This window comes from Colletes latitarsis, chromosome 7 (genome assembly GCF_051014445.1).
Source record: "Colletes latitarsis isolate SP2378_abdomen chromosome 7, iyColLati1, whole genome shotgun sequence".
Lineage (NCBI taxonomy): Eukaryota > Metazoa > Arthropoda > Insecta > Hymenoptera > Colletidae > Colletes > Colletes latitarsis.
In genome coordinates, this window is record NC_135140.1 from 8,214,409 (window position 1) to 8,231,050 (window position 16,642).

Sequence of the window (16,642 nt, forward strand, 5' to 3'; positions counted from 1 at the left end):
GATGACAGGATCTACTAGAAAATAGTAAGAAGTGAAGTTGTCATATCAAAAGCGTCATTCGAGTATGTAATTCCAAACTAAACCCGAAAGTCTTCAAAAAACCTGATAAAATGTCAAATTTGGGACGTAGGAACTTGCATATGACCGCGTTTTGAAGATTATCGTACTAAATTGAATTTGTAAGTGGTATATATAGCTATATGTATAAATTAATGTATCTGTTATATTGTTCAAAGAACACGGTATTTCATAAAAGAAATAAGAAATTTTTATATTTATTTTTAAATTATAGAATCCATACTACTGTGTGAAATATAAATTAGGCGACTCATTCAGCGGATTTAGAAGAGCTGAAAGGGATAGATTAACAGAAAATCATAAAACAAATTCAGGACATTAAGGATTTAAAAATTCCATTTCTAAATATTATAAATAGAAATAGAATAGAAGTATTAAAGTTTTGATAGTTGTCAAACAGTTTACGAATGAAGAAATCGTTTGAAATGATTAATATTCAGATAATAAATAATAAAAGACTATAACTCCTGCAATAGTCTATATTTCATTGAAATTTATTTATGAACTAGAGATCATGAATACCTACAAAAAGTATTAAACAACATTTTCGTACAGCGTCAAACAAATTTATTAAAAATCGATAGGTGGACAAATTTTTCGATGAAATTAAAGAATTTGAAATCATTCTGAAAAATCATTTTTGGTGAATAGACCTATCCCCGAAATCCTACGCACTTTCGAGGAAAAAATTCTTTACCAAAATTATAATGTGTGATCAGAAATGTTTCCCCAAAATCTCATACGTATGTTTAAAAAATCATAACTTCTAATATTTAGAAATTCTAAGAATGTTGGAAAAGTTGTTCCTTAACCCCGTAAAGTGAGAAAACCCCCATAAAAATGGACCATCTATGACCATAATCCAAAATGTGAAATGTTAAAAACTGATACATTTGAATTTTCATAAATATTTTTTCTGCACAGTTTATTAAAATCTTTTTTTCTAAACAGTTCTGTTTTTCTTTTTAAACGGTATTGAAAACTTTAGAGCAAATTCTTCATTTTAGCATAAGCAATATGTCTCTCCTTAGATAAAACTTTTTTTATAGTTTCCTTTGGAACGTGTTCGTTATAGTTCTCGAAGTCACCGTTTATTAAGCGAAGAGGTCGCTCTAAAACAGCGACTTTTTATGAGGTTGGTACCTTAGTCGTGGCACTAATCCTGATAGATGAAATGTGTGTTGACTAGAATATGTATCAATGCATCTCGTCTGTGATATTAATCTAACGCTAACGGTAGTTAATAAAAGTCATTTTGTACATTCCTTAAGGTAGTGTGTTAAAACGTATGCTGTGGCAAATATGGCTAAGTTAGTGAAAAAGGCCGCTCTCTTATTGCTTACAAAAGAATGTGCGGAAGAATATTTTGAAGAGTTCAATTTCTTTCACGGTAAGAAAGTCCTTTACTTATCAAAGATTACTAATTAATCTTTTATCTAAGAGTTAATATATGTAGTGGTAGTTTATGTTGCTCTGCCGGAACATCACGTGAACACCATAAGCGTACGATTTAAACAGGGAACAAGAGTTTTCATAAAAGAATTTTAACTTTTTATATTTTTTTGTATTTATCCATAAAATTGCTGGCATGTACATAAACGGTGCTATATGCATATATTTATATACAATCTTTAATTCATCGTAGAATCATGATTAAATATTTTACAGCTGTATTCAATTTTCGATTAATCGAATTAATGCTTTTGTAACAAGCGCACGACGATGTTCATTTTTTTTCGATGATAAATTAGAAGTCATTATTCCGTTACGAAGATAGAAATCAATTTTCATGAAATTTAAGATGAATTTTTTCCGAAATAGATATGAACCTGTTCAAGTAAAACATGAAACTCTTCAATATGTTTCAGTGGGATGCTTCAAAACGACGCTGAGCATAGCTTTAGGCTATGCAATCATCGGCGGATCTCTCCTTGGTTAGACCATTTTTTACTTATATTTGCATTTATGGTACTTGTTGCTTATACATTTTAACTTTAGGCATCATGGTATCTACTATAAATATTAATCCGAAATATTATTTTACGTGATATTATTTTGTTAATATCCATTTCTGTTTTTAGTAAAAGTTCCACAAATTGTTAAAATTCTTAAAAGTAAAAGTGCAAAAGGTATTAATATTCTCAGTGTATTGTTGGATCTTTTTGCCATTACTGCAATGCTATCTTATAGTTTCATTAGTGGTTTCCCCTTTAGGTAAGGCAATTTACAAAAATAAACAATTTAATGCAGTTGGTAAATCTGGCTGAATAAATTAGTTAATGTATTTCAGTTCCTGGGGAGATGGAGTTTTTCTAGGGCTGCAAACTTTAGCTATTGCAGTTTTAGTAATGCATTTCAGTGGTAATACTACCCAAGCAACTGCATTTCTTGCTGCATACTTAGCAGTATTATTTGCTGCTTTAAGTGGTTTGACTCCAGTGAGTGTCCTCTGGGCATGTCAAGCAATGAATATACCCATTGTTCTAACCAGTAAGGTACGATTGAAATGAAGGTCATTATATAATATATGCACAGAGAGAGTGTTATTAATAGTTTGAACTGTTTTAGTTAATGCAAGCCTACACCAACTACTCTTATGGAAGTACTGGTCAGCTATCGGCAGTAACTGGTTTTATGTTATTTTTTGGATCCTTAGCTAGAATTTTTACATCTATTCAAGAAACGGGAGACATGACAATGATAATAATGTACATATGCTCTACAGTTGCAAATGCTGTATTAGTATTTCAAATTTTATACTATTGGAATGCACATGTAACAAAAGAAGAGAAACCAAAAAAGGTTCAATAAATAAATTATTAAGTAGATATTGACAAAACGTTTGATCAATCCTCCCCAAGAACACCAAAATAAGAAATAATAAATCGAAATCTAGTACTAAAATTATGAAATAGATAAAAAATTTATTTTCACGAAGAATATTCAAACATAACCTAATAGGATTTCAGCAAACAGAAATACTTTTTTTTTAAAAAGGATTGGGTCATCGCTCCTGAAAATTAGTGATTTAATATTTTGAAATTGATACATGAATATTTCTTTAATGTGTCGTCATTGTAAATTTTATTATGAATTATTCATAACCAAATGTTATATACAAAATCTACAAATAAAGATAAAATATAAAAGTTAATTCGTTATTATTTGTAGTAACCTAGAATCTGATAATTCGATAACATATTTCTTCAAATTAAACCAACTTCGTTTTTTTTTTTATTAAGGAAATGAAATAAAATATCGAATATATTATTTTAAAATGAACCGCCAAACAGGAAGTAATATATTGTTCAATACTCCGTGGTCTCCGTGGACATAAAGGTGGGGGAAGATTATTTTACGCAGGCGTCGCTGGCTATTCGTTTCCGGTCTGTCGTAATCGTGACTTGTGTGCGGCGTATGGCGAAATTCGAGCACGCAGTTGTTTAATCGTCAACGATGTTACATAGTGGACCGTGATATAGTTGGAAAACACGTTAACAGATCGTCGGAAGATAATACGGGAGCAACGGTGAGTAATAATCCGGGTTCTTTTTTGGCTGGTCTGGTATGCCCATATTGAAAAACTGGCGTGGATGAGCGTCGGAATAAAAGAGGTGGCCATTTGGGAGCGTCATGGCGCCGTTGGCCTTCGCAATCCGGCTTCCCGACGACCATCTTGTTATCGATAAATCAATATAACGCGCCTTTCTCCTGCGTAAGCGTTTTTCTTGCATATAAAGAATATTCGACGGATTTGTTCTATTACGTCGTTGTTACGATTCGCCTGAGGAATATCAACGGCTACAGGTAAATCGTTATGCGAACCGGTTATTGGTAATTCGCTTTGTGTCGAAGCGCGTTCTTGCGCAGAATATCACCCTCTTTTGGAGGTATGACTCACGGTCCTCTGAAACCCGTACGAGACCGATACGTTTGCGCCGCTAGCATTCGACCGAACATTCAGCCAGTTGCAATACCAGAATTTTCTGGATATAACATCGTGGAGAGATAGCAGTTTATTCATTACAAAAAAACACGTGTCCTTGGCTGTTGGACAGTGATCCTTTTTTGCATGCCAATTTCGGGCATAGTCGGCCGGAGAGGCAGCTATTAAAGTCTTACCTATTGATTTGGATAGTATCTTGGAACGTTGCAAGTGGAAAAACATTACGAATCCGACGATTTTCATAGTATTGCAGGACTAGGTTGCTTGCAGTACTGAATCAAAATGGAATCAATGGATGCGCGTCTTGTGGCGCAAGCATTGAACTACCATGGCCAACAGTTGCAGAAAGTGTGGGAAGGAGAACGCAACGAGAACGAGCTGGCTATGCTCAATCTCAAGGAACCAAATTTTGAGATCTATCAACAGCGGCAAAAAACTCTTAGGTATATATTTGATTATACTTATTAATCATCACGTTATAGTTGGATTACAAAATACTTTTGGTAATATGAAAGTATTTGATCACACCTATAGAATAACGTGTGATAAAATTATAAGATCAAGAATCCTGCTTAATATAACTTCTATTCAAAAATGTAATATTGAATAACTACCACATTTTTTAATCCAACTGAAAAAAATATAAGCAAAGCATGCATTACAACTTCAGTAATTTTTTAACAGTTTTGGCGATAGAGGGAAAAGGCTAAAACTACAACAATTTGTTGCAAAGAAAGCAGATGCTCTCTATGATAAGTCAAATTTGGAGAAAACAGTTGAACCCATCAAGCAAGAATTAGGAGACGAAGGTAGAGTTTTAATCATATTTCATTCTTGTCTAATAGAAATGCTATAATGTTCGAATATTCGAGTAGTTAGAAAATTGAACTACATACACAGAACCAAATCTTTGATTTTTAATTTGAACCGATAACTCGAAAGATTCCGAGCGATTCAAAAGAAATTAAGCAGTTCAAACACTTTTACACTTTATCAATATTTTCACTTTTCGCAACAAGACGCTTCAAAACAAAATTAAGTTTATGCTATTGAAAACCAAAGAAATGTTTTTTCTCAGATGAGTCTGGTTTATTCTATTGGTTACATAGACTTGAAAGATATAGTTTCAGATTACGTTTTCTTGACATTTCGACACTTCTATCTTGCGGCAACCGGCGTTATCGCTGTTTTTTTTTATGAGCATGAATCGGGCACAAAAGATTTTTACAATTAATTACAGACAAATAAACATCATTTAATAATAGTTCACTTTTTATTTAATGTAGTTTGGCTTCTTTTGAAGCGTTCGGATCTTTCGAAATTTTTTTGCTTTTTTCGAACATGTGACATTTCTACTAGCTCTTTTTAGATTATGTAACATTGAGCAATTCATGAGTTATGTGTGTTATTTCAGAATTTTATGCAACAATGCCAGGACTTGACACTTTTGTTACCATGGAAAAATCTCAACGTATTCGTAATTTTTTGGAGGTAAGTAATTATTATGTTGATACAATGTGCGTAAAAGTACTTAATATAATCAAAATAACATAATGAAAATCCTGTTTCCAGAGTTTGGTCGTTGGAGATGTTATTTACGCGCAAGTAATGGGTAAAAGTGCTGTTGGGCTTCTTCTGAAGGTGCTTTGCAACTGCAGCGACTGCCCCAGGGTTGTTACCGATTTAGGACTTAAGGTACGTTAAAGATATTTAGTCACTTACAGTAATGTGTCCCATGTATTCCCTTTGGTTTCTAAAATGATATTACGTAATAGGCTCTGATATTGAACACGGCCACAGTGCCGGCGGTGGACAAGAAAGGTGTTGCAAGAGGCTACATGGCAAATGATCTCATCTGCATCGTAGCCAGTGAAGTTAACGTAGAAGCCGAGCGAGTTGTTGCAGTTATGAACGTACCTGCCCGTGAAGGGCAAGCCCCACACCCACCTATGGGACTTATCCATTCAGATGATCTTCCGGAAGCTTATAAGTAAGTAATACAAAATCTGGATAAGTACATTTATTCCTTGTATTTTACAATAATGCTTCACTAACTCTTGTAAACTGAAATAAATATCACTATAGGGAATTTTATATACACAATACAAATGGTAAAAAGTGTTTTGTGATGCATCTGTAGCACTTTTGACTGAACCTTTTTATTTGAATTGAAAGTCGTACTCTGATCATTTGTTTATTGCAATATAATTTGAGAGCACTCTTGCACTAACAATGACAAGGAGGGGGTATTTTTTCTGACAATGGTAGTTTTGAACTTAGGGTCGGTATAATCTGAATCGTGGTTGAAATGCATCTTCTATCGACAGTGTAGTTATATTTTTCGTAACTTGCATAATAAGTGAGAGTGCAGATTTCTTGCATCTTTATTGTTTTTCTTTAATATTTTTCGTTAAATAGAAGGTAAGGAAAATGGTATGGTGGCCAACAGAAGTTGAGATTTAACAGACGCACTGTGATACTAACAAAACAAGGTAAATTAGATTTGATTCCTCTTACACGTTTTTATGAATTTAGGTGCCAGACACTCTCAGTAACGTAAAGTTGATAGTCAGTATGATGATGAATTTATAATGTGATACAAATGATTCAAACCTTGAGCATTGGTTGACATGGCTCTGTTGCGCACAATATTCTATCTACGTTTGTGATATGTTACTCTCAAAGCACCAGCCAAACTATGGCGCCAATGACATCAATGTCTTTTGAGGTTGCATTTCCAGTATGAGATGTTGAGCCTTGGGTGGTCAGAGTGAGTGCTGCAGACGGTAGGTATAATAATGATTTATTGTTGTTTGGTCTCTTATGATAAAGGTAGAAGAAGATAATAAAATAGGTAAAAAGAGTGTAATTGATTCTTGAAACGTCTCCATAAAAAACTGCTGTGACAAATAAATTATCGTTAAATTTTAATAAATATTTTAATTGCACTATTCATCAATATGTTATCGAAATAATTTTTACGTGTAATGTGTTATGCAATGAAGTAAAATACTGCGAAAACTTGTGAAATTCAATAAAATTTAAAGCAGGGACCAAACAACTCAAATCTTAATCGCCCGAACCTTTACCTTTAAGCCTCAAAAGAATCGCGCCTTGTCATAATAATGCCTCATTTAAACTTACAGCTTAAATTGACAAATAAAAAATATAAAAAATATGATGTCATGTTTGAATTGACACCACAAAATGCAAAACAGGCGACAGTACTACTACATCTAAAAAAAAATTTTTTTGGTCAACTTGGAAGATAAAATATACTCAGGCGTGGCTCCCAACCTATCCTAGGGCTATGCAATTTATTTTATCGCACCAAAAACTTAAAAAAAAACCAAACCACCGTCGATTGATGATAGGCTGTGTGCTTTTGTGTTGAGAAATCCTCTGATTACAAACATGATACAAAATACTAGAAATATACGTCTTAGCGGTACATGAAAGGTGAGAGACGAGTTTACATAATAATGAGGTTGTGTACCATTGTAAATTTATAAATAAGAAATTATCTCTGGTAATAAAGGAAACTTACCAACTTTCTGCAAAGTATCCCTGTTTTGGACCCCTGCTGCTTGTTAACGGTACAAACGTAGATTTTGATCGACTCTAATACCATGAGGTGTTTGATTAACTCTCTCTCTTTTTTCCACATGGAAGAATTCCTTTTCCTCCGAAGCATCTTTGGCATTAGTGTCGTATCGTTGAATAATTCATGGAGATCGAAGAGAAGAGGCGAAATCATTGCGCAGGGATGAACAAAATGATGAAGGGTGTGTGCCGCACGTTTAATATGCGTGTAAGGAACAGCAGCAAAAGGACATGCATACTAGTATGTATAATTGTAGAGATAAGACGACGAGATGTCGAAAAAATAAACTGAAGGGGCAAAACATACGATCGTATTGAGAAAATTCCTCTACCAGGATAATAAACAGAGGACATACATGAAAATTCGGTCGTCATGATTATCAAGTCTTTAGTTTTACCGTTAACGGAGTAGCTTTGGTATCCTCTTTTTGGCGAAGGTCAAAACGATCTTTACTTATCGATGATAATCGGTCGTCTCTCTTTGTGGTATAGGAAAGCGATGGAGAACAAAGGTCAACCGTATGAAGTGATGTTGGAGAATAGTACTGGCTTCAACAACCCAAACAACATTAAATATCTTTCTGACTTGATGGGTCTCGGTCAAGAAAACCATTCTAATATGGTTGGTTTAAGGTAAAATATTGAATTTTGGTTGAAAATCTTTGTATGCGATTAAAACATGACTTCATCTACTATAATTATGAAATACCACTTTACAGAGAAAAATTCCTACCTAATGAATATGCGTCTGAATTAAGGCAGGCGCAGGCTAGTAAGTGGGCGTTCCGAAGTGTGGCCGAAGGTATAGACCATTTCAAGGTCGGCCGCCATACGGAAGCTTTCCAGTGTCTCAACAAAGCACTTACTGTAGATCCACGAAACGTCGAAGGACTAGTGGCTCGTGGAGCATTGTAAGTTGCCTAATTTTAAATGGGCGAATTAAATTTCACTATCGTGCGCTTACTCAATCCATGCTCTCTCTGTCGCAATAGATTCGCCAACAGCGGCAGTTTCAAGAAAGCGATCGAGGATTTCGAGACAGCATTGAAGTTGAATCAGACCCACGCGAATGCCCGCAAATATATGGCAGAAACACTCGTTGCCTTGGGACGAAGTTACGAAGACGAGAAGAAGTACGAGGATGCGCAAAAAGCGTACGAGAATTGTTTGGCTATCGCTCCCTATCACGAAGATGCTAGGATCTCCATCGAGTACATTAAGTCCAAGACCCTGACGTCCTCTTTGAATCCTTTGGACACGTTCAAAAGTTTTGAAAATGAAAATGATGTCGGTGAAAATAAAAAGGAGAAGAAGAAACGCAAGAAAGAGAGGAAATCGCGATCGAAGAAGAGGCAAAGGTGGAGTTCGAGCTCTAGTTCGTCGTCAAGCGGATCCTCGAGTTCCTCGAGCTCGGAATCCAGCAGTTCTTCTTCGTCTGGAAGCTCGCGGTCGGCGTCCCGATCACCTAGTCGCAAACGGAAACACAAGAAAGATCATCGTGGTTCGCTTTCGCCTCTCAGCAAACGTATGGCTCAATACAACAATCCTCCAGCTGCTACAACTGCCGCGCATGACGTCATAGCACCAGTAGCCTACAGCTCGAATGCTCGCGATAAGATGGACGACTACGAGATAAAAGTGCGGAAATTTTTAGAACAAACCAAGGACGACTCCGATTACGAAGATAAGGTAAGCATTAAATATTTTCTTGATATACTTACCAGTATCTACTTATTATACAAGATGAGAGGCAGTGGCGCCCACTTAAGTGTACTTGGTACAAGTCATTTACATAATTCGTTTACTTCCGGTAGTAGATAAAAATATTTAAAACAAGTCTTATTGCGTGAATGCTCTTCTAAGATTTTGAAGAACAACTTCGATTTTTTAAATAAATTGTCCGATTTTTTTTTATAACAATTCGAAAGAGTAATGAATTTTCAGCATAAAAGTATTAAAGTATATCTATTCTAAAATTAATAATTACCAAGACATTCAGCTACCAAAGTATTGGAATTATATCCTCGAATTGCTATGTCATGTGCAAGTATCGATACTTTCAAATATACAAATATAGTATGGTATACAGGGTGTTCGGCCACCCCTGGGAAAAATTTTAAAGGGGAATTCTAGAGGCCAAAATAAGACAAAAATCAAGAATACCAATTTGTTGATGGAGGCTTCGTTAAAAAGTTATTAACAATTAAATTAAAAAATTTCAAATCGTTCTGGAAAAATTATTTTCGGTTGTGGGGGTCAATTACAATCATTTTTGGTGAATACACAAACTTCCGAAATCCTACCCATTTTCGAGAAAAAAATTCGAGTAAGTGCTGAAAGTTTTGGGCGAAAAAAAAGACTTTCGAATCGTTTTAGAAAAATTATTTTTAGTTGCAGGGGTCAATTGCAAGCATTTTTGGTCAATAGACATACCCCCGAAATCCTACTCAGTTTCGAGAAAAAAATTCCTTACCCAAAATATAATTTCTGGCCAGAAATGTTTGTCCGAATTTTCATGCGAATCTTTAAAACGTCATAACTTCTGAACGGATTGAACGATTTTGATGTTTAAAATAGCAAACTACGCGTATTTTGGTGGAGAATATGTACAATTTGCAAAAATATTCGAAAAGTTGGTCCTTGACCTCGCAAAATGAGAAAAACCCCATAAAAATGGTCCAATTTTCAAACAGCCATAACTCCTACAATTGTGAATATATTTCAATGAAATTTTTTTCTGAAGTAGAGCTCATGGGTACCTACAAAAAAGTATTACACAAGTTTTCTGTAGAGCGTCAAACAAAATTACTAAAAATGAAAAAAGAATTTTTAAGAAAAATCGACAGGGGGTAAGTGCCTAAATTTTTCGACGAAAAAAAAAATTTTTAATTAATTCTGAAAAAATTATTTTCGGTTGCGGGGGTGAATTACAATCATTTTTGGTGAATACATATACTTCCGAAATCCTACTCACATTCGAGAAAAAAATTCGAGGTGTGAAATTTTTCGACGAAAAAAAAAATTTTTAATTAATTCTGAAAAAATTATTTTCGGTTGCGGGAGTCAATTTCAATCATTTTTGGTCAATAGACATACCCCCGAAATCTTGCGCATTTTCGAGAAAAAAATTCAGTATGGTCGGAACTTTAAACGTTAATAACTGTTTAACGAAGCCTTCATCAACAAATTGGTATTCTTGATTTTCGTCTTATTTTGGCCTCTAGAATTCCCCTTTAAAATTTTTCCCAGGAGTGGCCGAACACCCTGTATATGCCCAAACATAGTCGAACCTAACCTAGACCATAAACGGAACCATATCTCGCGAGAAAGTTTCTTCAGTCTTATTTGTTTTCTAAAGTTTCTGAGATTATTACGAAGCCCAGCATCAGTTAAAAGAGTTCTATTTATTTGAAGTTGCGATAAGAGTTTTATATACAAACCAAATGCGGACGGTTCGAATTCGTTTTCACGGTCCAACGATTAATTTAGTCTTAGCAATCATAACATCAACAAGTAAAATTGGGATTATTAATAAAGTTTTGAAAAGTGAATGCGAAACTAGCGGTGATTTAAATAGTGATAGTAACTTCAGCGATATTGAAATTGAAAATTAAGCGATAGTTATGATTTAAAAAATATGCTACATTCAAACGCACAACGCTAGATTCAATGTTGGCCGCGTAGAAAGAAATAGTGAAATCGCCGTCGGGTCGGATGGGTTAAAAAGTTGTCCTATATATATATCTCTTTCATACAGCCACTTACAAAGAAAAACTGACATCGGATCATGTTCCTTTTAGAATTGAGTACGACTTGTTTATAGCATTTTTATCTGGCTGTAAAAGTGAGTTGTTCATTGAATTTTTCATACTCTTAGGTAAGAAAGTTTTTGGAAGAAACAGCTAGATGGAAGAGGGAAAGAGAGAAGGAAAAGAAACATTCGGAAAGTGAGAAAATGAAGAAAAAGAAGAAAAAGGATAAGAAAGGAAAGGACAAGGAGAAGGAAGATAAGAAAAGTCGCAAGAAGAAGAAGAAAGAGGAGCGAAAGAAACGGAAAAATAAGGACAAACTTGAACGGGATTTAGAAGCTCTGAAAAAGTCTTCGTTGCCGGACTTAGAACAATTGGAGTCAAAACTGAATGCGTATTATGCGAAAGTTGAAAAAGAGACCGCTGTCTTGAAAAGGTTGGAACCTTTATGGCCAGTACACAACATTTTGTTTTTGTTATTCTTATTATTTTCATAGAATACTTTCACCGTTATGAATATTTTCGTGACCGTGTAGGGCATCGGTGTTATTTTGAAGTGTTACGTTCTATTCATATTTCATTAGCTAATTTACCCGCAATTTACACAATTTTTAAAGAAACATGAATGGAAACGCGGTCTATAACATACCGTATTTTATTTATGTTTTTATATTCACTAGGTATGTAGCACAGTATAATGACATAGCTTCCCCTCTTAGCAACGCGGAGAAGCTCGCTGAGAGTTCACGAAGGGAGGAGGAGCTGCGCAGAGAGAGGGAAAGGGAGAGAGATGAAGCTTCGAAAGCGTATCACGAACGGGAATCTAGAATGCCGATGACCGCGCAGCAACGCAAAGGTAATATCCCATAACTTGTAAGAACGGAAGTATTTTAAATTCGTTACGCTCGATCTAATATCATATGGTTTTAATTTTTCTGCAGAAATACAAAGGAAACCGTTAACAGACATATTTGAGCAGGAGTCTCAGTTAATTCATCCCGAGCCAAAGTTACCAACTCTGGATACAGCCGCGTTAAATGCAAAATGGAAAGCTGCACAGGCCGCTAGGTAAGAGAAATGGTCAATAACGAGTATCGAATTTCGTATCAACGCAAAATATGTCACTGTCTGAATATCATTGTTCGTTTGTTTAGGCAAAAGGATATTATTCCACAAAAATGGCAAGACGTATCTATGGAAAGTAAGAAAATGCAACCAAACGTAGACAGTGAGGAAGACGATGATAACGAGCTAGAAGAGAAGTTGCAGCGCGCTGCCCTTGAAAAATCGATGAACATCCGGAAACAAATGCAACGAGAACTCGCAGAAAAGAGAGCGGCAGCTGCTCAACCTATGTCTGCACCGACTCCACCGCCGTTGCCCAAAGAGCCACCGATTCCTAAACAGGCGCCAGTCAAATATCCCACGCCACAACCACAGAATAAGTTCCAGTCATACAAGGACCCTTCGTTATCCACAGCGCAAGCAGTACCTAGTAAATTCAGTTCTAGTAACAATCTCGGTGGCAAATTCCAGCCAATCGGGCAAAGTAACAGCGGTGCTGGTCATCCACCGGAACCGCCACGACCGCCTCCACCAACGAAGAGTCAAAACCAGGCCAAAGGACCTAGAACGGATTCCGACAGCGAAGCAGAACGGCAGCACAGACAGACGCCTAAGAAACGCGAGTCGTCTGGCAGAGGAGCAGTGACCAAACGAATGAGCAGGGACCGTCCAGCGAAACGTTCGCGCAGCAGATCTCGTAGTGCATCTAGTTCAGGCTCCTCGAGATCACGGTCGCCTAGGAGAAGTCGTTCGCGATCGTACTCGAATCGACGATCCGGCAGTTACGAGAGGAAATACAGCCGTTCTCCATCAGGCACTTACAGTAGGTCACGCTCTAGGTCACGCTCCAGATCGTACACTAGGAGTCGCAGTCGCAGCAGGTCTGGAGACAGGAGTTACTATCGCAAGAGGCAGTTCCGGCCGTACAACAACCGCGGCACTTACTACAAGCCGCGTTTCCAGGGCTTCAACAACCCGAATCATCGTGGCGGTGGTAACAACTTCCAGAATCGTAATCGGTTTTACAACAATCAGCACAACAATCGGTTTGGCAACAGACGCGGCGGTGGCTTCAACAATCGCGGCGGCGGACGCGGACGCGGTGGTAATCGTGGCGGCAGATTCTTCCACGGTAAGCAGGGCTTCCGCGACTTCCGGGACAGACGAGACTTCCGAGACCGTCGCGCCGCCTCTCGCGATCGATACAGCGATCGTAGTTACTCTCCCGACCCGATGAGAAAGGTCGACGAAGCGAAAGAGAAGATCAACAAAATGCTCGAGGGTGGCGACGACGTCATGGAACACCAGCAGAGTGGCGGAGGATCAAACGTTCCTCCTAGCAAGAGGCAAGATGGACCTTTGAGCGAGGGCGAAGAAAGGGATGACGATGACTACGAGAGGTGGGGAGAGGGCGAGGGGGGCGACACAGCTAACAAGGTTGGTTAGGTCTCTTCTGCGTAGGCTATCGCGAAACAACAGCCTGTCTTCGCGATGACGATCATGATAATCCGGATGATGATAATATCAGGAGTAAATGATGAGGATAATGATGATGATAAAAGATGATGATGATGATGATGGTGATGAGCCACACGTGCAAGAAACATGCGACCTAGGAGCCAACTAACTCTCGTTTGTTGCTAGAATGAGGAGGTTGGACCTGCCAGCGATAACCTGGACGGCAAGGAGTACTTCATTGAGCGCATGAAGCAGCGAAGCAAGAATGTTTTAATGCAGAGAGCCCTTGCCGCTAAGATTTGGTAGAAAGCCCCGTCGCCGCTGCTGCTTCGATTCTTCTCCTTCGTCTGTGATATAATAACACTTTTCCTCGGCGTTAGACATCGACCGGATCACGTGAGGCATAGACTTCTTAATATTGTTGTACCGAACGATTTTTCTCGGTACATTTAAACGAAAAAAAAGAGAAACTAATGTCAAGAAGGGGATATCGTAGAGAAGTGTGATGTAAACCCGGTTGCTATGACGATCTAGAGAAATGCCAGCTTATTTGCTTTCACATTTTAGCTTCTATCAGGCACAGCGAATGCATGATAGTTTTACACCGACGAGAATCACAAGTTAGCGAACCGTTTCACTTGATCGTCATACCCGTACAACGAATATCCACATACGTGGTAAATATTCGTAGTAAAAGAAATGCGTGTAATCGAGTTTCTCGTGCGGATCGAACGTAGCGTGTTTGTTTCACGCGAAAACGAGTACTCTCGAGAACTCCCCATTAACGTTTTCTTCTTTTTTTATCATTAGCGAAAATAATTTTACATGTATTTCGACTCTAGTACTTACTTTCGCATCGTAGCGTCGGGATTTTTTTTTTTTCTTTTTTCTTTTTTTGCTTTTAACGGAACAGTCGCGTAAGTATTAAGGATAATAAAAACGAAAACGAGAGGCTTCTGCTGTGGCGCGCATATTCAAAGGGAAGTATTTGGTCGCAGTATATTTCACGTATATGCGAGTGGCTTTTCATTATCATTCATTATCAGGAGACTAGAGACCATCCATCACTGTTTTAACGAGAAACCGTTGCAAGTTACGAGTACACCGGTTGAAATTTGTGTTTCTTTTTTTTTTTCCCCTCTCGCGAATCCATTTGCGAATTTTTAACGTTGATACGCCACGTATCCGATTTATCCTTGCGATTGAAATAAAGAAAACCTGTATCATTTACGGATTTCATCGGTTTCGAGTCGCGAATTACCGGCGCAAACGAAGAAGAGACTCCTTAGTAGGGAAATTTAGTTTTTCTCCCTCCCCCACGTTGAGAGCGACTTTGGATTCTCCCACGCCGCTTTGTTTCGGTACACCCGTTTATTACGACTCGCTCCTTCTTTATTACGAATACTTATTTTAAGATATCATACAAGTAATTTACCTAGTAAGACACTTATATATGTTGTATGTAAACGAGTTACTGTACAATTCAAAGATCCACAAATACATAAACACGAGAACAGAAATGTAGCGTTTTTCTGTCGCCTTTCTTTATCGTCTGTAAAAAAAAAAAGAAAAAAAATCCGGTCCGCATATATGTACTTAGTTTGGTATTCGCGCGTTGGCTCTTTGTTTTATTGTCTATTTCCCCGATGCGTCATTTACGAAGTTCGCCGTTTTGAGAACGTTTCCCACGCGTGCGACTGAAACTGGTTCTCCCGTTGATATCATACGCCGTTTTGGATGTATGCTGTGCACGTTTGCGCATATTTAAAGCTACGGCGCCACGATTAGTGCTTGCATTTGTTCTTTAGTGGTTCGAGCAAAATGAAGCTGTTACGCGTGCATTACATTACGATCAGTTTCTTTCTGGTTGTGTATCTAGAAACGATCACGGGAGCGATACTTTACAGTAAGTTGTTTTAATTTCATGACAATTCACACGGTCGAATAGTAGATATTTCTTTTTAACGTTTAAGGACCCAATAAAGCGCAGATCGTAACCAGTTGCGGCGAAAACGAAGTTTACAGTTTCTGCGAGGCGGATCCGTCGTGCGAGAAGGCCTGCGATAACATCGATATCTGGGAGTCCGGACCTTGTACCCGGACAAAAAGCTGTATGGACGGTTGTATTTGCGAAGAGGGATACGTTCGCGACGAGAATCGTGCTTGCGTTTGGGAGAACAGTTGTCCTAGAGTCAGACACTGATCCATAGAAAGCGAGTAAACGAAATAGTAAATGTTCGTTTTAAGAAATGCCAAAAGAAACTAATCCAGCTTTGTGTTTTTTTCATTGTACTTTGTTTTATTATTTGACTTGTCAACTTGTTTACATGGAATCGCTAATATGATTCAAACGTCTAAAGAGCCAAGGAAATTTTCATAGCAATAAATATTGTATAATTGCAATTTAAAAAAACTGATTACATTTGTTTTGCATTCAGCAGATTCCTGAGTTAAAACGATCCTGCACATTAACTGTGTTAAGATAAATATAATAAAAGTCCTATAAACTATATTAAACAATCTAATACACTGTACTTCCATTGAAATTTTTTTTTCTTTTAATCTTGTTCGATTTGTTTTTGTCGATGAAAGCATTCGCGAGACAGCCCATTTGCAAGCGTTTTCGAATGATTTTTTTTTCCTCGCTGTGCGAATAAGAGATGCGTAGACGCATTTTGGTAGAAACTGGTGGGGGAATGTGGCGGCGCGCGATATGATAACGTTTTGAGATGGTTCAGTTCCG

At 37.3% G+C, this 16,642-nt stretch overlaps 3 protein-coding genes across 10 annotated transcripts; all 3 read left to right on the forward strand.

The window, feature by feature from the left end:
- The first annotated feature begins 1,212 nt into the window (after positions 1–1,212).
- Positions 1,213–2,906, forward strand: LOC143344049 (mannose-P-dolichol utilization defect 1 protein homolog). Of its 2 annotated transcripts, none has more exons than XM_076769637.1 (5): positions 1,213–1,468; positions 1,947–2,012; positions 2,160–2,292; positions 2,369–2,573; positions 2,647–2,906. In XM_076769637.1, the coding sequence occupies exons 1-5, from the start codon at positions 1,381–1,383 to the stop codon at positions 2,887–2,889; spliced, it is 735 nt and encodes a 244-aa protein (XP_076625752.1). In that variant the 5' UTR covers positions 1,213–1,380; the 3' UTR covers positions 2,890–2,906. The 2 variants fall into 2 exon arrangements, with proteins under 2 accessions (XP_076625752.1, XP_076625753.1); XM_076769638.1 differs by having other exon boundaries at positions 1,223–1,468; positions 1,947–2,046.
- Positions 2,907–3,468: 562 nt separating this feature from the next.
- LOC143344037 (uncharacterized) lies at positions 3,469–14,845 on the forward strand. 7 transcript variants are annotated; one of them, XM_076769595.1, is made up of 14 exons: positions 3,469–3,607; positions 4,270–4,467; positions 4,709–4,833; positions 5,439–5,515; positions 5,597–5,719; positions 5,800–6,014; positions 8,120–8,260; positions 8,347–8,538; positions 8,620–9,316; positions 11,505–11,812; positions 12,057–12,232; positions 12,318–12,444; positions 12,531–13,878; positions 14,086–14,845. In XM_076769595.1, exons 2-14 carry the CDS (start codon positions 4,307–4,309, stop codon positions 14,203–14,205), a joined length of 3,810 nt encoding a protein of 1,269 aa, XP_076625710.1. In that variant the 5' UTR covers positions 3,469–3,607; positions 4,270–4,306; the 3' UTR covers positions 14,206–14,845. The 7 variants fall into 7 exon arrangements, with proteins under 7 accessions (XP_076625710.1, XP_076625712.1, XP_076625713.1 ...); XM_076769597.1 differs by having other exon boundaries at positions 12,096–12,232; XM_076769598.1 differs by having other exon boundaries at positions 8,386–8,538.
- Positions 14,846–15,510: 665 nt separating this feature from the next.
- Positions 15,511–16,312, forward strand: LOC143344051 (serine protease inhibitor). The gene is made up of 2 exons (XM_076769641.1): positions 15,511–15,805; positions 15,873–16,312. The coding sequence occupies exons 1-2, from the start codon at positions 15,721–15,723 to the stop codon at positions 16,100–16,102; spliced, it is 315 nt and encodes a 104-aa protein (XP_076625756.1). The 5' UTR covers positions 15,511–15,720; the 3' UTR covers positions 16,103–16,312.
- Positions 16,313–16,642: the final 330 nt, after the last annotated feature.

Excerpts from the sequence above, each read along its gene's own strand:
- LOC143344049 (XM_076769637.1), top strand. The coding sequence starts at position 1,381 with ATGGCTAAGTTAGTGAAAAAGGCCGCTCTCTTATTGCTTACAAAAGAA. Across the intron at positions 2,013-2,159 it reads CATCGGCGGATCTCTCCTTG|TAAAAGTTCCACAAATTGTT; the intron begins GTTAGACCATTT and ends TTCTGTTTTTAG. Across the intron at positions 2,293-2,368 it reads ATTAGTGGTTTCCCCTTTAG|TTCCTGGGGAGATGGAGTTT; the intron begins GTAAGGCAATTT and ends AATGTATTTCAG.
- LOC143344037 (XM_076769595.1), top strand. The coding sequence starts at position 4,307 with ATGGAATCAATGGATGCGCGTCTTGTGGCGCAAGCATTGAACTACCAT. Across the intron at positions 5,720-5,799 it reads TTACCGATTTAGGACTTAAG|GCTCTGATATTGAACACGGC; the intron begins GTACGTTAAAGA and ends ATTACGTAATAG. Across the intron at positions 13,879-14,085 it reads GGGGCGACACAGCTAACAAG|AATGAGGAGGTTGGACCTGC; the intron begins GTTGGTTAGGTC and ends GTTTGTTGCTAG.
- LOC143344051 (XM_076769641.1), top strand. The coding sequence starts at position 15,721 with ATGAAGCTGTTACGCGTGCATTACATTACGATCAGTTTCTTTCTGGTT. Across the intron at positions 15,806-15,872 it reads CACGGGAGCGATACTTTACA|GACCCAATAAAGCGCAGATC; the intron begins GTAAGTTGTTTT and ends TTAACGTTTAAG.